We start from the raw sequence: 24,635 nt of genomic DNA on the forward strand, positions 1-24,635 counted from the left end.
AACTGTTCACTCCCTAGATAGGAAATCACTTTGAAGCAAGCAAAAAAAAAAAGCCGAAAATTCTTTTTGTCTCCCCTCTCACCTGTAGATGAGTGGGTACATAAAGGGGCTGCCCCCCTTTTGTGAACTTAGACAAATTCCTTTCCTTCTCTCAGGGCCTCAGTTATGTCATCTCAGAGCCAGGGGAGGAAAGCTGGATTCAGTGTTCTCTCTGCTGTCTGCTAATATAAGCATTTTATGAACCCGAGTCCCTGGTTCTAAGGCTCTGGTACTAATATTTGCCAGCACTTACCCAGCCCTCCTTTGAGCCGGCACTGTGCTAATCGTTTTGCATGCTTTGTTTCATTTAATCTTTACAGTGACATTTTAAGGGCTGTTTTATTTTATTATCTCCATTTATAGATAGAGACACTGAGGTTTTGAGAGGCTACATGTTTGCCCAGAATCATGCATCCATCTCTTGATTTTAACCATTCCACCCTTCTGCTTCCTAATGCTCAAATTATGTCATTCAAATTCCTGACAGTGGAGACCTCTACAGGGAGGGAAGGAAGAGGGTCTGGGAAAGGGTACCCAGGGGAGGTTTAACTGTTGGCATGATTTTATTTCTCACTATCTGTGTCTTATAGACCATATTTGTTTTATTAATCTTTATGTCTTTTGTGTGTATGTTTAAATTTTCAGCAAATTTAAGGTCAATAAGCACAAGAAAAGATGCTCCACATCATTAGTCATTAGGGAAATGAAGATTGAGGCCACAATGGGGTACCACTTCACATCCACTATGATGGCTGTAATCAAAAGACAAATAATTACAAGTGTTGACAAGGATGTGAAGGAATTGGAACTCAGATATTGCTGGCAGGAATGTACTATGGTGCAGCCACTTTGGAAAACAATTTGGCGATTTCTCAAGAAGTTAAATATGGAGTTACATATGATCCAGTAATTCCACTCCTGGATATCTACACAAGACAGATTAAAGCATGTATCCATAGAAAAACTTATACACAAATGGTCATAGCATCATTATTCATAATAGCCCCAAAGCAAAAACAACCCAAATATTCATCAACTGATGAGTAAACAAAATGTGGTATATCCATACAATGGAACATTATTTAGCCATAAAGAAGAATTAATGTCTCAATACAAGTCTTATTTTAAAAAAAAAAAAGGAATGAAGTACTGATTCATGCCACAAAATTAATTTTGAAAGCATCATGCTAAGTGAATTTGACCAAACATCTGAAGAGAGACAAAGTTTGACAAAAGTTGTTTTAGAAAATTCTGTTCTAAATCATCAAAGAGTAAGAAGTATTGATACATAAATAAAATTCGCTTATCTATTTCAAGTGAAACTGAGATTAGATGCTAAGTGTTTAAATTTGGATTGTATACACTTTAATAATGCCATTAAATTATCATGATATATATTTTAAAAAATCATGATAAGTGAAATAAGCCAGACACAAAAGGCCACATCTTGTACTATTCCATTTATATGAAGTGTCTAGTCAAGCCATAGAAACAGAAGGTAGATCAACAGTTGCCAGGGGAAAGGGGATGGGGAATGATTGCTGATGGGTATGGGATATCCTTTCAGGGTGATGAAAATATTCTGGAATTAGACAGTGATGCTGGTTGCACAACTTTGTGGATACATAGGAAGACCACTGATCTGTACCATTTTAAAAGCCTGAATATTATGGAATGTGAAATTGATAGTTCAATTTAAAAAAAGATTTCTTGGTAATGATGGTTAAAACACATTATATGTTTGCTTCCTCTTTCACTTGGCTTCTGTCACTAAAATGACAAAAAGTTTCTTTTTTTCTTTTTTTTTTTAAGTGTAGATCTGTAAGGACAGAAAGAAAAGGAGAAAACAGCAGAATTTTAGAAGCTGGAAAGCAAATGGATGAGGAGTAGTCATTAACAGACCCAAGAAAGGTTAATTCTAAACCTGCAGCTAGAAAAGCTGGGAATCCACCAGTTTATGTGGTAGAACAGGTTCAGGAATTGAGGACTAGACACACTGTCCATGGCCTGTCCCTCCCCAACTACTCCTCCCTCCCTGAAAGAGGGCTGGAAGTTTATCCCCAGGCACAGTGCAGGGCATGGGCCCAGCTCTGAAGATGAGTCCCAGCCTTCTCTCCGACCCAGTTTCCAGAATGCCAGAAGCCAGACCTTCTTTTTCTGGGCAATAAATGAGAGAATCCTTCTCTGGAGAGCTCCACAAGGAATGAACTAAAGATTCTGATACTGGGGTTCAATGATGAAATAACCCAGCCAAATAACCCTACAGGGAAGACCTCAGCCAATAAGCCCTTCACATTAGTCACAGCTTCCACTTGATTTTCTAGACAATCAAGGCTCTTGGGACATCTGAAGAAAACCTCTAACACAAAAGAGAGTGAACAAAACAAATAACCAAATCTCAAAAAGGAACCATGGAGGAAACAAATAGATATTAACAGCTTTAGGGAGATAAGGGAGATACTGCACCCATGAAATAAGAATAGGATGCTATAAAGATAAATGTACTGTTAGAACCATGATGACAACAAACATACCTTAAAGATTAAAAGTACAAGGGTAGATATTAAACAATCAGTAGGTAAAGATAGTTTTTTAATCTCCCTGAAAGTAGACCACCAAGATAAAAAGAATTTGGGAGAAAAAAGAATCAAAGACCAATCCAGGATGCCCAATAGCCAAATATCAATGTTCCAGAAATAGGGAACAGAGAAAACAAAGGTGAAAAAAAAATCAGTGGAAAAATTCGGTACAATTGTCCAGAACTCAAAGACAAATTCCCAAACTGAAAGGACCTAGTGAATACCAAAGTATGAAGATAATTTCACACCAAGGTACATCAAGTGAAGTTATAGAAAAATAAAGACAAAGAGAAAATTTCACAGAAAGAAACAAGACAGATACAAAGGACCAGGAATCAGAATGACTTTGGACTTAAGAGCAACCCTGGAAACCAGAAGATAATGGAGCAACACCTTCAAAATTCTATGAGAAAATTATTTCCATCCTAGAATATTTACTGAGCCAAATTATTAAGTAGGTATGAAGGTATCGTAAAGATATTTTCAGACATTCATTATCTCAAAATTTTTTCTTCCTCAGAAAGCTTCACGAATGTATGCTCTGCCAAAATGAAGGTCTTCACTAAAAATAAAGGAAGACTTGAAATACAGGAAGCTGAAATTCAACTCACAAAAGGGAACGGGGATTCCCCAGAACGATGGCACAGAGAAATCCCAAGAGAAAAGCAATAGATTCGTACTGGATCAGGTCCACAAGCTCTGAAAGACATTTCTTCAATAAGATAAAATTAATAGACAGCTGATAGATCTGAATATACTGAGAGATGATTTAGATCATTTTTTGAAGAGAATGAGGTTGAATTATGATAAATTTCACAGAAAATTAAGCAAATGAAAAAAAACCAAGACAAGTATTTTTTGTTGCTATTGTTTAGTTGCTAAGTTGTACCAAGACAATTATTAATTTTGGGGAAAACAAAAAACTATAGGAAATGAATAGTCATCACACCATACTACACAGCACAGCTATAAATGGCATTTACTGTCATAATGTGACGAACTTTGAATACTGATCTAACTAAACATACAGTAGAGGCATTTGGGAAGGATGAGAGGATAGGAAAAGTGACTTAGAAGAGAAGGAAAGAGGACTAAATCTTGGTCTTGTGTCCACAGTGAGAAGCCAACCAGATCATGTTTAAAACTGAAAGAATCTGAAGTAACAGTACCAGAAGTTATTGAGAGACATAGAGGCTAAAAACATTCTAAAGTGGTGGGGAAAGGAAGGTAAGGAACTTCCGCTTTTTGCAGCCAGCCTTTTAGAAGGATTTGATTATTTAAATATGTGAATTTATAACTTTGATACAGAGTAAAACTCCGTTTAACATCAAAGTCAGTTGATTCTGAGTTGACTGTGATAACAAAATGGCAATCTTAAAAAACACCTTTTCCTTGCGAAGCAGCTTTCGGACAAAGTTCAGGGTGACCCCAAAGGTCATCCTGTCCTCGCCCACAAGAGGCTGGAGATGATTCCAGCTATAAGAGTGGACAGGATGATGGTTCCCTTCTCTTCTTCTAGTAGGGTAAGAGGTCTCAGGTGTCACACAGGCCCCACTGCCCAGTGGAGGAGTCCTGTCCTACCCATTCTCTTGCTGGAGATGGAGACAGAACGACAGGAAGCAGCAAGCCTTGGTGTCTGCCACACTCTGAGAGGGACCCAGGGTTAAGGCAGGATTCAGCTCCCCCACTGTTCACATGAAGAAAGTCTGACTCGGAAAGGGGAAAGGAACAGGCCCAAGGTCACACAGACCTGGATCTGGTCTAAACAAAAGAGTTCTGAGGCTAACTTCTTGGAATAACATCCCAGTGCCAAAATGGTGGATCCCAGGGCTGAGGAAGGGAAACACAGGTGAGGTCGCAAGCATCTTTTTTTTTTTTCCCTCAGAAAGCAAAGAAGTGCTCAAGGACCACTGGTGTTTGTCAGAAGGACCCTGGAGCCAACTTGAAAGAGCACCTGCCAGCCGAATATGAGACAATTCCAGCATCAATAAGAATAATTTACCTTGCTTCTTCAAAAGGAACTATATAGTTCAATCCCAGTTTATAAGGAGTTTTTCTTTCTTTTTTTTTTTCTTTACAGAAGAATGCAAGCTAACTAATGTAAAAGAGAAGACAGAATTAGAAAATCACCTGTTTGTAATCTCCAGTGTAATAGTTAACCACCAATGGATGCCAAAATCATGAGACAAAGGGCTGGGGGACACAGGATATCCACCTGCCACGGTACCTGTCCAGAGTCCTCGCTGGTTGTTTACAGGAAAAGCCGCCCTACAATGGGGCAGTCCTGCGGTTGCCACCACATGATCGGACTTTTAGCATCACCGATCGCAGAGCACTGTGACATTTTGTGTTTCCTAAAGAGGTAAGATACTCAGCATCAGTTGGGAAGTATCTTTGCTAAAAATATCATTAAACTGAACCTGCCATTAGACCTAAATTCTAATTTACCAGACACAGAAGAACAAATGAAATAAAACTATGAATAAACAGAAGAATTCAGTCACCAAAGAACAACAGTGCCCAAGGAAGAGTCAATGTCATGAAAAAAGACGCCTGTGTGGGTGTGGAGAGGGTTCTGTATTTTAAAAGATTAAAGAAACATAATAACCAAATGCAATTTGTATATTCTGACAAGATTTTGGTTGGGAAAAAAAGCTGTAAGAGATATTTTTGTGAAGCTGGGAAAATTTGAATATAGACTGAATTTTAGCTGATACTTGGGGATTATTATTGCTTTTCTTAGGTGCAATAATGCAATTTTAGTCTGCTAGAAAAAAATATTTTTAGAGGCTGAAGACTCTGAATGAAGTACTTGGAGGTGACATGAAATGTGGTTTGCAAGTTATTTTCAAAATAGCTCAGGGAAAAAGATAATAGATAAAATTAACAATAGGTGAATCTAAGTGCAATATATAAACATCTCTATGTTTGAAATTTTGAATAATAAATGGTTGGGAAAAAATTAAAAGCAATTGTGTACAAATCCAATCTCCTCCTATATAAAAACTGTGCTAGCTGCTCAGAAGACACTATATTTCCACCACTGTTCCCTTGACATATTATTACACTGACAGTGGGCTCTTCCACAGCATAAGCAAAAAATGTATGTTGTAGTCCTCCTTGAAATTTCTCAGAAATTATCCAAAGTTTTGTATTGATTAGAAAAAAATTCCAAGGACTTCCTTGGTGGTTCAGTCGTTGGGACTCTGTGCTTCCAATGCATGGGGCCTGGATTCGATCCCTGTCAGGAAATTAAATCCCACATGCCATAGCTAAAGATCCCTTGGGCTGCAAGTAAGACTTGTCTTGGCCAAATAAATATTTTTTAAAAAAATTCCAGCTCCACTACTACAGGATGTCAGGATGTGTCATTTTGAGCAAATGACTTAACTCCTCCGTGCCTCAGTTTCCTCATCTGTAAAATGGGCATACTAATAGATACTAACTTAAACCATTGGCTTTTGGGGATAATTGAATGAATTAATATACATATGCCTGATGTAGAGATTAAGTGTGCCATAAGCATTAAGTAGTTCAGTGATGAATTTTTTTCTGCAAACTTTTAAAAAATAATTTTATTTATTTTTGGTTGCAGTGGGTCTTCATTGCTGCGTGGACTTTTCTCTAATTGCAGCAAGCAGAAGTAACATTGTGGTACACTGCGGTAATTTCTCTTGTTGCAGAGTGCTGGCATTAGGGCGTCAGCAGTTGCAGCACGTGGGCTCGCAGTTGTAGCTCCTGGGCTCTTGAGCACAGAATCAGTAGTTGCGGTACATGAGCTTAGCTGCTTCACAGCATGTGGGATATCCCCATGTCTCCTGCATTGGCAGGTGGATTATTTACCCCTGAACCACCAGGGAAGCCCCTCTGCAAACTTGCTGAATCTGGGACTGTTCCCAGAGATCTGGAGCTGCACAACAAAGCCAGAGGGGCCCTTATCCCCACACCAGGATCATCCTGTGGGTCTCCTCCTATGGTGCCCCTGTTGAGCTGGTCTAGGTTGAGATGCCTGTTCTCCCTCGGTCTGGGCACTCCAGGCCCCAGAGGTGTGAGTTCCTGCCAGTTCACTTGGGTGAGCCAGGAGGTGGAATCCCTCAGGACCTCTAACCATCTTGTGTTCCTTCTTGGTCCCCAAGTCCTGGGAGAGGAAAGAGCCACCCTAGGTGGTAGGTAGGCAGTGTAGGCCCAGCCCTGTCCACCACCCCACATGGCCAGGCCATCCTTTCTGTGTTGGGGCCCCTTGGATCCTAGCACATCTTGGCCATGAACAAGAGGCCAGAAAAGGTCCTCTCTATGGGGAAGGAGCAGGCCCACGCTACAGTCCTGTACCTGTCACGCCTGGCCTGGGCAAGCCCTTTACTTTACTCCTCTCACTTGCTCATTTACACATTCAACAATTATTTATTGCCCATCTACTCCGTGCCAGGTCCTTGGGCTATGTCAATGAATGAAGCAGACAGTATCCTTGCCCTTACGGAGTTTGCATTCTAGTTGGAAACAAACAAGTAAGCATGTTTGTTAAAGAGTAATGGCAGAGATGGGGAAACAAAAGGTATTACTACACTGCAGGATGGGGGCAAGTGGTAGTACTTTATAGGGTGTTGGGCTGGGCCTCACTGACAGGGCGAGGTTTGGGCACAGGCTTGAAGATGAGGTGGTTAACCTAGGCCATGTCTGAGGGAGGGATTCCCTGGACAGAAGGAACGGCCAGGACAAAGATCCCAGCGTGGGGATGCACCTGGCTGAGGAACAGCAAGGAGGCCAGAGCGGTTGGAGTGGAGCCACTGAGGCGGGGCATGACAGGACACGAGGTAAACGAGGTCTTGGGCCAGATCTTGTGGCCATGGTCACAACCTTGGCTTTTACTCTGAGTAAAATCAAGAGCTTTGGGAAGGCTTTGGGACTTACCTGGTGGTCTAGTGGTTAAGACTATGCTTCCACTGAAGGGAGCGTGGGTTTGATCCCTGGATGGGGAAATAAGATCCTGCATGCCAAAAAAAAGAAAAGAAAGAAAAAAGCACCATGGGAAGGCTTTGAGCAAAAGGTGTCATTATCCAAATTGCGGTTTAAAAGGGTGGTTCAGGCTGTGTTGAAAGTCAGTACAATAGGGGCAGATGGTCCCCACTACCTCTTGGGACTGCTGTGAAGGTCCAAGGAGACCAGAGTGAGGAAACATTTTGTAACAAATGGCCTTGAATCCGCCTGCAATGTGGGAGACCTGGGTTTGATCCCTGGGTTGGGAAGATGCCTGGAGAACAGAATTGCTACCCACTCCAGTATGCTGGCCTGGAGAATTCCATGGACTGTATAGTCCATGGGGTCGCAAAGAGTCAGACACGACTGAGCGACTTTCACTTCACTTCTGCTCACTTCACAGTGTTTCTGGGAGAAAGAGACTAGTTGCTCTGCTCCTTCCCATTGTACTGAAGGGACAATTGAGTGAGGAGAGGATTTGATTTGCCCTAGGTCAGATGTCCTACAACCAATTTAGGATCTGGGACTCCCCGACTCTTCTCCCAGCTGCTGTCTGGTAGGTAAGTTAATAGTATGGCAGGTAAGTTAATAGTATGGCCCTTGGACATGTGATCTCAGCTAGTACAACTGAGCAAGACTGATCAAGCCCTCTCCTAGGATTCATTCATCCAGCAAATATGTATCAAGCACCAGTTCTGCACCACTCACCAGGACACAGGGGCATATGGAGACACCTGGCGACGAATGATCCCCAGTCTCGGTCAGAGACTGGGCTACAGTGGCTGAGGCTGGGATTAGGGGTCAGGTCACAGCTGAGGCTGGAGGCAGGGAGATCAGTCAGGAAGCTGTGGTGAAAAGTCAAGCTGGAGAGGCAGGCCTGTTGGGGGCCACGGCTGGAAGCATTGCAGGAAAGGTGAGGAAGAATAAAAATGTCAGGAGGAAAATCCACAGGACTCAGACCAAACTGAATATGGATAGAGGGGTGAGACCAAGATGTTGCTGAGCTTTTTGGCTTGGGCAGCGGAGATGATGTCTTTTCCAGAAACAAGAAGTCCTTGGCACATTTGAGGAACAGAAAGAAGTGCAGTGCGTCTGAGCCTAGTGAGTGAGGGGGAGGGTGGTTTCGGATGCTGTTGAAGGGACAGGCTGGGCTGCAGCTTAGGTATTATTCCAAGAAAATGGGAAGCTGGTGAAGAGTGTCAAGCAGGGATGGGCTGGGGCTGGTTTATGTTTTTTAATGATGTATGGCATACAGATTTCCCAGGGGCAGGAGTGGGAGTCTGGAGATCAGTTAGGGGTAAAATCGTTTAAGTGAGAGACGGTGTGGAGACAAGGAGAAGCAGATGGATTCGATAGCTGTTTTGAAAAGTAGAAATGTCAGGACTTGCTGTGGGAGTGAAGTCAAAGATGGTGTCCGGGTTTAGAGCTATACACTGGATGGTGGCATTCACTGGGATGGAGGAGACAGGAGAACTCATTCTGGGATAGAAAGACCCTAGAGTTTTGTTGTGGCTATAGCCTGTGTGACACCCATGTGGAGACATCATCGATGACTGACCGTCCCAGACTGAAACTTGGAGTGAGTATACATGTTTGTAAATGATTGGCTTGCAGACAGTTTTATACCAGGGGACAGGGCTGAGCTCTGGAGACCCTTGATGTGTAGAGATGGGATGAGGAGCAGCTCTGAACAGTGCAGAGGGGTGGTCAGGGAGCAGAAGGGAAATAGGGAGAGGGTGTGATCACAGATCCCAACAGGGGAGTGAAGGAGTGTCAGCTGTGTCAAACACTGCTGAGGGAAAGGCCCACTGGACTGGGCCACCCGGAAGGCATGGGAGATCTTGACAAAAGCAGGTCTGAGAATTGGGTTGGGAGGTGTCTGGGAGGGAAGAAGTGAAACCAGCACGGGAGGCGGAGCAGAGAGGTGAGGGTAGCCTCTGGAAGAGGATACAGGTCATGGTGTCTGAACCTGTTGTCCAGAAGGGAGCACCTCAGGAGCAGGGGGGAGGGACCGGTGATGCTGCAGAGCGGCGGCTCTGCTGGGCTCCCGCACAGCGAGTCCTTGGCGCTTCCATAGGGCCACCCTGCCCAGCAGTGTCACTCGGCTGACCAGCCTCCCCACCAGGCAGGAGTGGTCCTGGAGTGTTCCTCCTCCTAGGCACCAACTCCCTGCCGCCTCTCTTTTCCTGCTCTCCTCTCAGACCTGCCTCCTCACCCTGGCAGCTCATTTTGCAAATGCTGCCAGCATCAGTCCTGTCCACTGGGTTTGAGGGCAAAGTGAAGCTTTCTGAATTACACCAAGGCCTTGGCTCCTGACTTTCCTGCCTTGGCAGAGCTTGTCTCATCTCTGAGTATAAACTATTCTGTGTGTTTCCTCATTTTACTGTCACAATAGCCCTGTGAGTCTCAGGAAGATTAGGTGAGTTGTACAAATACTAGCTAAGTGCCAGCAAGTGGGACACCCAAGATCTGAACCCAGGTTTAAGCTATCAACAGAGACCATTCTCTTAACTACTCTGCCATGCTGCTTCCCACAGACCCCTTACTCGCTGTGACCAATCTTAGTGACGGTCGTGCCTCCTATAGCCCCTGTTCGCAAGGTAATGGATTAGAAAGACAGGATTCCTTCCCAATCTTTGTGGGCAATTGTACTACCTCCGTTACTCTCCAGACAAGCTTCACTATCAGTTCACTAGTTCTGTCCCGCTCAGGCATGATCCTTGTTTGAGCATTTCCTCACATCTCTGGTGGTCTGCTGAAATGCCTCCAGAGACAGTGGGCTCCGCACCTCCATGAGCAGCCCATTTGAGGCAGTGGATGGTGTGGCAGTGCAGTGTCGACACTAGTTGGCTGATCTCAACTCTGCTCCTACAAGCACCCTGTGCCTCAGTTTCTTCACGTGCAAAATGGTAGAACAGTAGTACCTACCTCCTAGTATGATGAGGGTTAAATAAGGTGCTACGTCTAAGTTGCTTAGTAAGTGCTTAATAAATCTAGCTACTGACACTGTCATTGTTATTTTTCCTGAGGCAGAGTTACAACTTGCTCCCTATAACTTCCACACTTTGGGCCTAGCCCCGTCCCTTGAAATTCTACCCTCTCCCACACTCCCTGCAGCTTATTCCTGCATTTCTCAGTCTTCACTTTCTCCTGATACCAGATTTTTTTTTTTTTGGCAAGCTCAGTTATTCATTACACTGACATGATCTTCCTAAGATCATGATTTCCTCTTGACAGAGTCACTGGCTGTTAGCTGGGCAAGCTCAACGTTGCCAAACACATAACTCAGGGTGGGAGAACGGTAGCTTCAAGGCCTCTCATCTACTGCCCTCACAGGCCTTCTTATTGGCTCCCAGGCTTTTGCATTCCCTAGATTTGGAATCCCAGTCAGTGGGTCCCATCGACTGCATATCCTAAACATCTCCTACCAGGAGGATTATGTCAAGATAAAGAGCCACACTCTGGCACCAGACAGAGCCAAGTTCAAATCCAGACTCTTCTGCTGACCTACTCTGTGATCTTGGCCAAAAAGCCTCCCTGAACTTCAGTTTCATTATCTACAAAATTAGACTGATAGTAATCTTGCCTATTTCATAGGGTGTTATGAGGACTGAGAAATGTATATAAGACAGTATAGTGCATACCTCAATAAATATTTGTCATTAATATCCTAGGACTATACTGTCTACCAGGGCAGCCACTAGCCACATGTCGCAGGTGAAGCCTTGAAACATGGCTAGTCTGAATTGAGACAAATACACACTGGATTTCAAGGTGTAGCTCAGAAAGAAAATATAAACTATCTTGGTAATAACTTTCCATATTGATTATACATTGATATAATCACTGGATATATTGGGTTAAGTAAAATATATTATAATTAATGTCACTTTTTATATTTATTAATAAGCTACTAGGAAATTTGAAATTATGTGGCTAAGTTTTGTGGCTTGCATATTTCTTCTGGACAGTGATAGTATAGTGGGGGTTTGCAGCAGTCGGCGGGGCGGGGGGGGTTGTTAGTGATGGAATTCCGGTTTGAGGGTATTTCTCAGTGTGGGAGAAGAGAAACAGTATATTTGGTTTGGGGGCATTTGACTTCCAGTGGCTGCACCTGTCTCTTATAGATGGTATTTGAGCTGCAAGGGTTCTTTAGATATTACAGAGATCTAATCTTCTATCTGTGAAGATGGGGAAACCAAAGACCATGAGAAAGGGGAAACATCTAGGGCCACAGAAGTTAAGGGCGGCAGAACCCAGACCCCGCCATGCCGTCTGTATGCTGCTGCCACCTGGTGGCCACCAGTACACGGTGGCTGAGAACGCGACAGACGCCGGGCTCCTTCAGGAGCGGCCCCCTGCTGCCTTCTACTTCCCAATCTCATGCAAGGACAGGGAGGGTCCTCCTCTTCCTAATCCTCAACCAGACTGTACTGAGCTGGAGCCCACCAAGGGTGTGCCAGCACAGTGATTGAGGAGGGCACACTCTGTGGTTTCAGACAAGCATAGGTTCGAATCTCTGCTCTGACCCTTTCTAGCTATGTGCCCCTGGACAACTCAATTTCTCTGACACTCAGGTTCTCTGTAGGTCAAATGTGGATAAGAGTACTTGCCTTAAATCTATTTGAATGCGATATCTGCAAAATGAGTCCACAAACATGTAGAAAACACCACAACTTAACGTAGAGCTCCTGGTGCTGGGATACAGCAGTGACCTAAACAGACACGTCCACTGGTTCTCCAAGCGTGGTCTCCAGACCACTGATGTCAGCACTGCTTGGGGACTTGTTAGAAATACATGTCCTCAGGCCTCCATCCCAGATCTACTGAATGTGATGCACACTCAAGGTTGAGAACCACAGGACTCAAGAGTCACAGACTCCACACTAGGGTTTAGTTCAGTTCAGTTCAGTTGCTCAGTTGTGTCCGACTCTGCGACCCCATGAATCGAAGCACGCCAGGCCTCCCTGTCCATCACCAACTCCCGGAATTCACTCAGACTCATGTCTATCGAGTCAGTGATGCCATCCAGCCATCTCATCCTCTGTCGTCCCCTTCTCCTCCTGCCCCCAATCCCTCCCAGCATCAGAGTCTTTTCCAACTCTTCGCATGAGGTGGCCAAAGTACTGGAGTTTCAGCTTCAACATCAGTCCTTCCAAAGAAATCCCAGGGTTGATCTCCTTCAGAATGGACTGGTTGGATCTCCTTGCAGTCCAAGGGACTCTCAAGAGTCTTCTCCAACACCACAGTTCAAAAGCATCAATTCTTCGGCACTCAGACTTCTTCACAGTCCAACTCTCACATCCATACATGACCACAGGAAAAACCATCGCCTTGACTAGACGGACCTTTATTGGCAAAGTAATGTCTCTGCTTTTGAATATGCTATCTAGGTTGGTCATAACTTTCCTTCCAAGGAGTAAGCGTCTTTTAATTTCATGGCTGCAGTCATCATCTGTAGTGATGTTGGAGCCCAGAAAAATAAAGTCTGACAGTTTCCACTGTTTCCCCATCTATTTCCCAAGAAGTGATGGGACCGGATGCCATGATCTTCATTTTCTGAATGTTGAGCTTTAAGCCAACTTTTTCACTCGGGTTAAGTGCTATGCATGTGGTAGGTAAACAGCTTGAGAATGATGACTAGAGGTGGGGCAGGGGAAGAAACATTAATTGATCTGTGATGATCAAGGAAGGTCTGTTTGATCAGGTGACAAGTTCCGGCAAAGATCTGAAAGCAAGTATCTAGACATTATTTAAGAATTTTCTTATAAGTCCTGGGGCTGTAATATATAGCCTGGTGACTATAGTTAGGAAAAGTGATCTCTATTCTGATCAACCATGCATCCAGCTAAACACTGAGGCTGCTACTATTCATAACAGAAGATGAAGGAGCACTAGGAAACAACTGTCTCTGCCACACTGATTCTGATTCGCTAGCCTGTGGGGGCCTGGCTTACGCTTGTATGCCTCCAATGATTAGGAAGGAGTTTTATTTCCTCTTAGCGGCTCTCTTTTAGAAAACTCTCCTTTATCTGATGCTTAAATCTCTCTACAACTCCTACCTACCCACTGGCCAAGTTCCACCACCTTAGGACTACATGCACCAAGACAGAACTTAACTTATTTGAAGTTCCTTATACATCTTCTCTTTGGACCACTTAAGGTCAGCAATGCTCCCCCTGAGGCCATGTTTTGCGAAAGGTTTCCCAGATCTTTCATCAAGAGACTGAGAATTGCCTTGATAGTATTCCCCTGGGCAAAAGGGAGCCATGACACCATCACCCAGGTCAATGGAGTTAACTGGAAGAAAAAAACAACTGTCAAGACCTCAATTGTAGGTGGCTTTCCTGGTGGCTCAGACAGTATAGAATATGCCTGCCATGTGGGAGACCTGGGTTTGATCCCTGGGTCGGGAAGATCCCCTGGAGAAGGGAATGGCAACCCACTCCAGTATCTTGCCTGGAGAATCCCATGGACAGAGGAGGCTGGCAGGTGGTGCCACGAGAGTTGGACATGACAGTGACTAACACTTTCACTTTCTCCAAAGAGGACTTGCTCTTCTACAAAGAGCCCAGAGACACTCCCACCTGTGACCACATTAGCTCTGAAATGAGGGTTTCTGGGTTAATATGAAAGTTAAGTTCAGTTCCCTCACCTTGGGGCTGTGGTTGGGGCTGAGAGCAGAGCCCTTAGGGGATTAAACTTACTTAACCTCCCGGCACTAACTCCAGTATTTGCCCCAAGGGTTACCCCAGCTTTCTTTCCTATAGCTCTCAGCTCCCTAAAGCATTTTATCTTGATGTCCTTTTCTTTCCCATTTCTTCAATGCTCCTGGGAATTTCCTTAACTTTCTTAGAACCCAAGAATGCATGTTTGTTGCAACGTATCTAGAATCTATTAGAAAAGTCCTTCAACTGACTAAACTACAGAAGGTGAAGGCAGTTCTTTCAATGATTCATCGAACAAGTCTTTATAGAGCCCCTATTTTTGCAGACTGGGAGCTGGGCTGGCAGACACTGTACAAGACATTCTCTGCCCTCAGAGCTAGCAGATTAGCAGGGCAATATGCTATTAGGATACAGGGAGACTAGTGGTACCACGAGGGGAGTAAGAGTGATGGGGGAAGTGAGTGGAGAAGCACCTTGAGGGACATCCCAGAAGATAACTTTGAGAGAGTGATGAAAAACTGATTCCAACAGGTAAGTGGTAGGTAGTGAGGCCAAGGGGAGAGAAGATACTGAAGGAGTCAGACTGAAGGCATGGAGAATTGGCAAAGTGAAAGGAACTGGATTTGGTTTGGACAGAGAGGGTGAAGGGTATGGCAGGGTTAGACAAAATACTGGAGATTCATGGAGACTGGATTCTAGACTGAAGATAAGAGTGAGGCATGGATAAAATAGCAGGGGTATGTGTGACAGGATCCAATTAATTTTAGATCACACAGTTGTAGTGTGGCCTAGGCATAGGCATGGGCCAGAGGGAAGACAGGGCTTCCTTGGTGGCTCAGTGGTAAGGAATCCATCTGCCAACGCAGGAGATGTGGGTTTGATCCCTGAGTCGAGAAGAGGCCCTAGAGAAGGAAATGGCAGCCCACTCCAGTATTCCTGCCTGGGAAATTCCATGGACAGAGGAGCCTGGCAGGCCCTGGTCTATGGGGTCACAAAGAGTTGGACATGACTTCAGTTCAGTTCAGTCGCTCAGTCATGTCCAACTCTTTGTGACCCCATGAACCACAGCATGCCAGGCCCCCCTGTCCATCACCAACTCCCGGAGTTTACCCAAACTCATGTCCATTGAGTCAGTAATGCCATCCAACCATCTCATCCTGTCATCCCCTTCTCCTCCTGCCCTCAATCTTTCCCAGCATCAGGGTCTTTTCAAATGAATCAGCTCTTTGCATCAGGTGGCCAAAGTATTGGAGTTGCAGCTTCAACATCAGTCCTTCCAATGAACACTCAGGACTGATCTCCTTTAGGATGGACTGGTTGGATCTCCTTGCAGTCCAAGGGACTCTCAAGAGTCTTCTCCAGCACCACAATTCAAAAGCATCAATTCTTCAGTGCTCAGCTTTCTTTATAGTCCAACTCTCACATCCATACATGACTACTGGAAAAACCATAGCCTTGACTAGATGGACCTTTGTTGACAAAGTAATGTCTCTGCTTGACTTACGACCAAAGAACAGAGGGAAGACAGGAAGACCTGTTAGGAGAAAGACTGTTGCAGGAGCTCAGGTATGAGAAAGGAGTGAGAAGTAGGGACCATCTCTATGGCCCTGACTGAGGCTGCACTTACAGTCAGTGGCTGGGCTTCCATGGTCTGCAGTCTCAGGTGGGCAACAGGCCAAGTCCTGCCCTGTCCACCTCAGTGGCCAATAGGCCACTTACATTCCAACCTGGACTGCACCAACTAGCTCTTTGCAACTTGCAAACAAAACCTAGAAATGAACTGCTTTCAAAAATTCCTGATTACATCCCTGGTTACCAGGAAACAGCAGGACAAGTTGCAAAGTCCCATCACAGGAAATAAAAAGAACGCTTCAGTGAGCGCCAGCATCTTCCCACCAGGATTCCAGCCAGCTGTCATTCATGATGCCTGGCAGAACTGAACAGGCATTAAGAATAGGAGCAGTTTCTTCAGTGCCAGATTAAACGCTTTAATCTTTCTTGTGATGCACTATGAGGCTGCCATTATCATAGGAATTTTCACTAAAGGGCTGAGAGGTTAAATAACTTGCCCAAGGTTGAGTCCAAATCTGGGGAACTGGGATTTCCACCCTGGAATACCTGCCTCTTGCAGGTCTGTGTACCATGCCCTGCCTTCGAAACCAGAACAACAGTAGAAAAGCACCCTCATTTCCCCCCATCCCTGCAATGTTTTAGGGATACTTTTAGATTTACCAAAAAGTTGCAAGATATGACCTTTCTGTATATCACTCATTTGGTTTCCAACTCTGATGCTGGGAGGGATTGGGGGCAGGAGGAGAAGGGGATGACAGAGGATGAGATGGCTGGATGGCATCACTGACTCGATGGACGTGAATCTTAGTCAACTCCGGGAGTTGGTGATGGACAGGGAGGCCTGGCATGCTGCGATTCATGGGGTCGCAAAGAGTCCGACACGACTGAGCAACTGAACTGACTGAACTGAATGCTAGTATCTTACATTTTTAACAATTCACTTGTCAAAACTAAGGAGCACAGGTACATTACTACTAATTGGACTGCAGATTCAGATTTTTTTTTTGGCCACACTGGCCTTCACTGTGGTGTCCGGCTCTTCATTGCAGGGTGTTTGGCCTTCCTGTTGCAGAGCATGGGCTCTAGAGCACATGGGGTTTGTTGCCCTGCAGCATGCAGGATCTTAGTTCTCTGAACCAGGATCAAACCTGCCTCCCCTGCATCAGAAGGCAGATTCTTAAGCACTGGACAAGCGAAGTCCCCAGGTTAATATTTTATTAGTTTTTACACTAATGCCCTTTCAGGTCCAGGATCCAATGCCTTATTCCACCTCCTTCAGCTCTTCTGGTCTTGAGTCCTGGTTTAACTTTTGACAATTTAAATGTTGATATGTTGTAGAATGCCCTCTAACTAGATTATGGGTTTTCAGAAATTTAAACTTCAGTTGAAGTATTCATCATCTTGTCAAGTCAGAGTACTAGAAACATGATTTATCCAAGTGTTCAGCAACCCTTAATAGTTCATCTCTCCAAAGCTAACATCTTCCATGTTCCACTCTTTGGAAAGTGAGTCACTAAGCCTAGCCCACAGGTAAGTTCAATTCCTGGAACGGGGAGCAACTATTTTTAGTTTTTGTAAGATTTATGCCTTCATCTTAAAATCACCTGAATCAGCATGGACTCATTTATACTTTGTGTTGTAATTAGTCATTTTAAAGATGATGAACAGACTCTTTTATGGCTAATCCATCACACACAGTAAGTTGGTAGGAGCCATGGCAAGACTCACCTCTTCAGGGCTCTTCCAAGTGGGATGGGAGTTGTGAACAGATGTATACCTGGGAAATGGATGCTAAACAGCAATAAAAAGGAATGAAGTACTGAAACACGTCTGCTGGGATGAACCCTCAAAGTGTTACGTCATTGTCTTGCCTCCGAGTAGAAGTCACCATCCCAGGGCCCTGGGCTAATCCTCTGCAGAACACTCAGGACCATCTGGTGCCACTGGGTCCTTGGAGTTGGATGCAGGCTTCCGGAAAGCACAAACTTTTTTATCACTGATGAAAATAGGGCTTGGTGTGTATTTGTGGGTGACTGAATCTTTATGTACTTTATGTACTGATGTGGAACAGCCTCCTAGATCTGCCAAGTGAGAAAAAGAAAGATACAAGACAGTGCACTCCCTTTCTTGCACAGAAGGTGTGGGGGGTGAGTACCCACCCACACGTGTTTATATATGGCTGTCTGGAAGGCTCTTCTGCTCAGGCTACACTGGGCTCAACAGTTTCCACTCCACTCCCGCTCTTTAAGAATTGGTCCATTTTTGGAATCAACATCTCCACTTTCAAAACAAGGTCTCCAAGGCCTTGGTCTCTTTAGATGACTGAGGCAACTAATGTCACAAACAGTAGTGTTGAGAAGACCCAACTGTAGCACCAGAATTTCACCTCTCCTTCCGCTCCTCCTCTCAGGAAACCAGTTCACAGAACACAGGCTCACCCTGTCCCAGGGCAGGGGCTGGATCAACACTTCATGTTCCTCTTTGACAGGTTATATACATTCTCTGAAGCAATGTATCTATTAAATGGCTGCTGGTTTATCAATGCACCCGTGACCTCAAGACAGCCCCATACCCTGGTTAAACACAGACAGGAAAAAGGAATCAAGTACCCCCGAGCAATGGCCCCTACATAAAGGAGAGATGACTGGAGTCAAAAACAGCTTACATCAAAGCAATTTATTAACAGAAAGCAATAATTTGAGAAGTCCTGTTCACAGACGGCGACCACGGCGACCCCCCTTCCTGCGGGTGCTGTCGGAGGGGATGGGGGTGACATCCTCTGTAGGGAGAAGAGAAAACATCATTGTCTGGAGCTGGATGGGAAGGGGCGCAGGCTGCCCGAGGCCAGTGGTCAAACAGATCAGCAGTGGATCCTACTGCTTCCCAAGTTAAGTCCTCAGTATGTAGCAGATGGGTCCAGCTGACCCACGAGCTGCCTCCTCAAAACTTCTCATGTAGTTTGAACTCAAATTCCATGAAGGGGAAACTGAAGCTCAGACAGAGTAGGCAACTTGAATAGGATGTCAGAGGGAGGTGACAAATCCAGGTTTCTGATACCTAGCCCACTGACTCTAGTGGAAAAATCCTCTCAAACTGAAGAACAGCTCCTTTTTAATAGGTAAAAGAAGATTGAAAATGTTTTGAAAAAAATCTTGAGAGAGAGATGGACCATCAGGTCGAGGGATCAGTACACGCTATCACAGAAACAGCAGGGAAGGGCTAACATCTTTCTAAGAGCTATAAACGGCCAGACACGAGGGTATAAACGCTATGCAAGTATAGAGAACTGCTGTGATTCTTAACCATGGGAGCCACTGCCCCCTCCATATATTTTTGTCACAATGACTAGCCCGCTCTACTAATACACAGTAGTCAGCCCCCCAAAATATTGAACACAACTCCCTTGAAAACAATAGAAAGGACAATTTATCTCCCATTAGTTCCACCAGCCACTATCAGGCACAGAAGTACAGAAATGAGACAGTGCTGTTCCAATGCAGGACATTCAGGTCAAGGTGGCATGAGTGTTCACGTAGAGAGTTTATGTCACTCGGTACCTCTTGCACAGCCCATTAACAAATCTAACTGCCAAAAGTTAGCAGACCAGGGCCTATGTCCACTGCACAGACCGCATGCTTTCTGGGGTCACACCTGAAACAAAACCAAGCATCAGCCAAAGAGGGGTACTCACCAATCCGCCCAATCTTCATCCCTGAGCGGGCGAGGGCTCTGAGCGCTGACTGGGCCCCTGGTCCAGGAGTCTTGGTCCTAGAAAACGAATATCGAAATTAAGAAAAGCTTTTGGCCAAGTCATTATTTGTTGCATACCTCCCCCACACCATGGGCCATAGTTTGTATTTTGCTCTGCCTGCAGCCTGTTTAAGGAAGTGCCCTCTTTTAAAAATATTTATTTGCAATGGAAGGATAACTGCTTTACAGTATTCTGCCAAACATAAGTGCTCCCTTTCGTCACATGCTGTGATTCTAAGTCTTTTTGGTGATCTGTCCTTTCCCACCCTCCCAAGATCAGTGGATCACTTAACAACTTCCTATCTGGTCTCACACAGCGGCCATCTTTAACAAACCAACCAACCTCAAACTCAAATCATTACTATTAAAAAGTTTTCATGCCCAGAGATGTCCCAAGCTCATTTCCACTCCAAGACCTTTTCCTTCCAGTTGTCCCTGGCTGTAATACTCTCCTCTGTCCTCCCTTCACTGGACCAATTCCTAATATCACATTAGGTCTTCATTTAAATTCTATTATCAACCCAGCCCTGACACATTTCTGCTTCCCAACATTTGCTGCAAAAAGGAACCATACGCTCCCCTGCTCTATATTGTTTAAAGCCTAACTCTGCCAGACTGAGAGCCACAGAGGATGGAAACAATAACTGTTTTCCCTATCACTCTCTTCTAGTACTTGTAACATAGCACTTCATATGCTGTGTATGCTCAATTAACACAGTAAGTTGGGGCAGGGTGAGTGCAGAAACCAATTACAGGCACACCTCATTTAATTGTGCTTCACAAATCATGCCCTTTTTAAAAAGTCCCAGTTACATTTTTTTTAAAGCAATAAAGTATTTTAAAATTAAGGTATGCTGCATTTTTTTAAAAAGACAGGATGCTACTGCACACACAATAGGCTACAATATAGTGTAAACCTAACTCTTATACACACTGAGAAAACAGTGTTGCTCATTCTTACTGAGATACTGTTTTTATTGCAGTGGTGTCTGGAACCAAACCCACAGTATCTCTGAGGTATGCCCATATTATTTACATAGGTACCTACGATGCCTTGCCCAAGCTCAGTGGCCTCACTATCCTCCCAGCCTTACCTATTTCCTCCTGTGGCCCGGAGTTTGATGTGGAGGGCAGTGATGCCCAGCTCCTTGCATCTCTGGGCTACATCCTGGGCAGCCAACATGGCAGCATATGGAGAGGACTCATCTCGGTCAGCCTTCACCTTCATCCCACCAGTTACACGGCAGATGGTTTCCCTGGGAACAAAGCACAGGATCCTTTCTTTCTTACCCATCAAGGATTCAGAGTGCATATCACACCCTAAAGATACAGAGCACTACTGCCCAGGAAGGGCCGAGGATGAAGGTCAATCTGAACAAGCATCCTGATCCCACAAGACCGCCCTAGGTTCTGCAGTGATGGTGTTCACAGATCCCAGCTTAACACTGCATCAACACTTTACTCTTAGCTTTAATCTTATTACTCGAGTAATAGGAGTAATTCCTCCTCATTTTACATAAGAAGTCCACAGACTGTAAAGGCAAAAAATGTAGCTCCTTTTCTCTTAGAACCCCAGCACCTAGATTACAGTATCTGTGCACTAATCAACCAAGCACATATCCTTATCTGAACATCTTTAATAAAAATTATTTCCAGAGATCCCCTTAAAGTGCTACTCAGTTCCCTGGTCATTTCTAACCCCAGCCCTTGCTATCTGGGTCCTGTGCCTCCCCACGGGGGTTAACTCACTTGCCAGAAAGATCGGTGACGTGCACAAAAGTGTCATTGAAGGACGCAAAGATGTGGCAGACACCAAATACATTTTCTCCTTCAGCCACCTGAGGGCCGAGGCTGATGACCTGTTCTTCCTTCTTTTCCTTCCCCTTGCGAGGTGCCATTTCTTAAGGAGAAGAAAAAAAATTCCAACCTTAACAACAAAACCCCAGGTGTTTACAACTCTGGGAATACTTCTTCCCCGAGAAAGGTGAGCAGGACACTGAAGAGCTCTGGCTCTCCCACTCCAGGCCGCCAGGAGCAGCAATCAGGGCTCCCAGGTGACTCCCAACCCACCCTGCCAAGAGCAGAGTGCTCCTCATCTCTGGCTTCAGGGCACAGGCGCGTGATAGGTGTTCAGCAAACAACGATGTGCAATCCCTAGCCTCATTTACTGGCTCTGAGAGACCTGCACAAAAATTGCAATGTGCCCGACTCAGCAGTCACTCTGACTTAGGAAGCACCTAACGAAAGGCCGTTTCCTCTGTATTCCCTTCTTGAATCCTCACTACATCCCCACGGGATTCATGAGACGATTATTTCTACTTTCCAGATTCGACAACTTCAGAGATCAGAGGCCCGGGATGAGACTGCCCAGGAAATAACCGGTTAAGGTGGGAACTCACATCAGACCAACTTATTACCCGACCCTTCCAAACTACGGTGTGCTGCCGGTTAAGGTAGTTGTGGTCGTGGCGCGGGGCCTACGCCTTCAAGGCTAGATCCGAACTCACCCACACTTAACAGGTTTTTTCCTAAATCAACACCGCCGCCTCCCGAGACAGGGCGCGAAACAGAGTCTGGGTCAGCCCGCCGTGCTCCTCTCGCCCGGCACTAGGTTTGTCTCCCGCAGAAAGACCTCAGCCCCAAGCCCTCGGCCCCGATGAGCCCCCGGGCCGCAGGATGCCAGCCGATTTTCCTTGTCCAGGGATCCTACCTGCGCGTCTTCTCCAGACTCCGCCACCGGAAAGAGAGGGCGGAAGGGGGCGGGGCGACGGGTCACGCTCTTGTCCCGGAAGTGCACGTCTGAGGTCACGGGGCGAGGACAGCTCCCGGAAGACGCCGATTTTAGCGTTTCCAAGGACATTAAAACGCCTGGAGAACACGGCTTACTGAAGGGAGCGCCTGAGGAGGTAAGGGCCTGGGTATCTTGACGAGCGGCCTGCTTCTAAGACTGAAGGAAGCAGCCACACGCCGTGGGTGTGGAAGGCCTGTGTTCTAAGATGGCGGTGACCGCGGCTAGACCAACTTCCACCACGCTGACCCCGGAGCCTGCTTAGCCTGAGGGCGGCAGCTCCCCTCGCGGTGCGGAGGTAAATGGCAATTTGTCATTCGTCTGTCGTCTCTGACTCTGCAATCCCTTCGACTGTAGCCCTCCAGGTTTCTCTGTCCATGGAATCCTCCAGGCACGGATACTGGAGTGGGTTGCCTGCCATTCTCTTCTCCAGGGGATCTTCCTGATCCAGGGATCGAACGTCTGTCTCCTGCATTGCAGGCAGATTCTCTACAGTCTGAGCCACCAGGAAAGCCCTTCTAACTACTGAATACTTGGCAAAATAAGAATAAATTATTCAATATTTGTCATTTTATGCCAGCCTATATTCATATGCATTGCTTCATTTGATCCTCACCACAATAACAGATCAGATCAGATCACATCAGTCGCTCAGTCGTGTCCAACTCTTTGCGACCCCCATGAATCGCAGCACACCAGGCCTCCCTGTCCATCACCAACTTCTGGAGTTCACTGAGACTCACGTCCATCGAGTCAGTGATGCCATCCAGCCATCTCATCCTCTGTCGTCCCCTTCTCCTCTTGCCCCCAATCCCTCCCAGCATCAGAGTCTTTTCCAATGAGTCAACTCTTCGCATGAAGTGGCCAAAGTATTGGAGTTTCAGCTTTAGCATCATTCCTTCCAAAGAAATCCCAGGGCTGATCTCCTTCAGGATGGACTGGTTGGATCTCCTTGCAGTCCAAGGGACTCTCAAGAGTCTTCTCCAACACCACAGTTCAAAAGCATCAATTCTTCGGCACTCAGCCTTCTTCACAGTCCAACTCTCACATCCATACATGACCACAAGAAAAACTGTAGCCTTGACTAGACGAACCTTTGTTGGCAAAGTAATGTCTCTGCTTTTTAATATGCTATCTAGGTTGGTCATAACTTTCCTTCCACGGAGTAAGCGTCTTTTAATTTCATGGCTGCAGTCACCATCTGCGTGATTTTGGAGCCCCCCAAAATAAAGTCTGACACTGTTTCCACTGTTTCCCCATCTATTTTCCATGAAGTGATGGGACCGGATGCCATGATCTTCGTTTTCTGAATGTTGAGCTTTAAGCCAACTTTTTCACTCTCCACTTTCACTTTCATCAAGAGGCTTTTTAGTTCCTCTTCACTTTCTGCCATAAGGGTGGTATCATCTGCATATCTGAGGTTATTGATATTTCTCCCGGCAGTCTTGATTCCAGCTTGTGTTTCTTCCAGTCCAGCGTTTCTCATGATGTACTCTGCATATAAGTTAAATAAATGGAGTGACAATATACAGCCTTGATGAACTCCTTTTCCTATTTGGAACCAGTCTGTTGTTCCATGTCCAGTTCTAACTGTTGCTTCCTGACCTGCATACAGGTTTCTCAAGAGGCAGGTCAGGTGGTCTGGTATTCCCATCTCTTTCAGGATTTTCCACAGTTTATTGTGATCCACACAGTCAAAGGCTTTGGCATAGTCAATAAAGCAGAAATAGGTGTTTTTCTGGAACTCTCTTGCTTTTTCCATGATCCAGCGGATGTTGGCAATTTGATCTCTGGTTCCTCTGCCTTTTCAAAACCAGCTTGAACATCAGGAAGTTCACGGTTCACATATTGCTGAAGCCTGGCTTGGAGAATTTTGAGCATTACTTTACTAGCGTGTGAGATGAGTGCAATTGTGCAGTAGTTTGAGCATTCTTTGGCATTGCCTTTCTTTGGGATTGGAATAAAAACTGACCTTTTCCAGTCCTGTGGCCACTGCTGAGTTTTCCAAATTTGCTGGCATATTGAGTGCAGCACTTTCACAGCATCATCTTTCAGGATTTGGAATAGCTCAACTGGAATTCAATCGCTTCCACTAGTTTTGTTCATAGTGATGCTTTCGAAGGCCCACTTGACTTCACATTCCAGGATGTCTGGCTCTAGGTGAGTGATCACACCATCGTGATAATCTGGGTCGTGAAGATCTTTTTGTACAGATAGATACTATTAAATAGATACTATTTGACTTTTCTTTTAAAGAAAGAGATT

At 45.2% G+C, this 24,635-nt stretch overlaps 1 protein-coding gene and 1 long non-coding RNA gene across 2 annotated transcripts; both read right to left on the reverse strand.

Moving 5' to 3' along the window:
* Nucleotides 1-4,837: 4,837 nt before the first annotated feature.
* On the reverse strand, nt 4,838-11,191 carry LOC139184199 (uncharacterized). Its single transcript, XR_011567751.1, has 3 exons — nt 8,301-11,191; nt 7,527-7,602; nt 4,838-4,972 (listed from the first exon to the last, which is right to left on the reverse strand). It is a non-coding gene; the product is annotated as an uncharacterized lncRNA (long non-coding RNA).
* Nucleotides 11,192-18,493: 7,302 nt separating this feature from the next.
* RPS14 (ribosomal protein S14) lies at nt 18,494-22,501 on the reverse strand. The gene is made up of 5 exons (XM_019965245.2): nt 22,293-22,501; nt 21,332-21,482; nt 20,677-20,838; nt 19,524-19,600; nt 18,494-18,611 (listed from the first exon to the last, which is right to left on the reverse strand). Exons 2-5 carry the CDS (start codon nt 21,478-21,480, stop codon nt 18,544-18,546), a joined length of 456 nt encoding a protein of 151 aa, XP_019820804.1. The 5' UTR covers nt 21,481-21,482; nt 22,293-22,501; the 3' UTR covers nt 18,494-18,543.
* Between the last annotated feature and the right edge of the window lie 2,134 nt (nt 22,502-24,635).

This window comes from Bos indicus, chromosome 7, assembly GCF_029378745.1.
Source record: "Bos indicus isolate NIAB-ARS_2022 breed Sahiwal x Tharparkar chromosome 7, NIAB-ARS_B.indTharparkar_mat_pri_1.0, whole genome shotgun sequence".
NCBI lineage: Eukaryota > Metazoa > Chordata > Mammalia > Artiodactyla > Bovidae > Bos > Bos indicus.

Bases quoted from the DNA above. Each gene is read 5' to 3' on its own strand.
- RPS14 (XM_019965245.2), bottom strand. From the start codon at position 21,480: ATGGCACCTCGCAAGGGGAAGGAAAAGAAGGAAGAACAGGTCATCAGC. The intron at 20,839-21,331 runs GTGAGTTAACCC...CTTTGTTCCCAG, and splicing joins GTCACCGATCTTTCTGGCAA to GGAAACCATCTGCCGTGTAA. The intron at 18,612-19,523 runs GTGAGTACCCCT...TTCTCCCTACAG, and splicing joins GATGAAGATTGGGCGGATTG to AGGATGTCACCCCCATCCCC.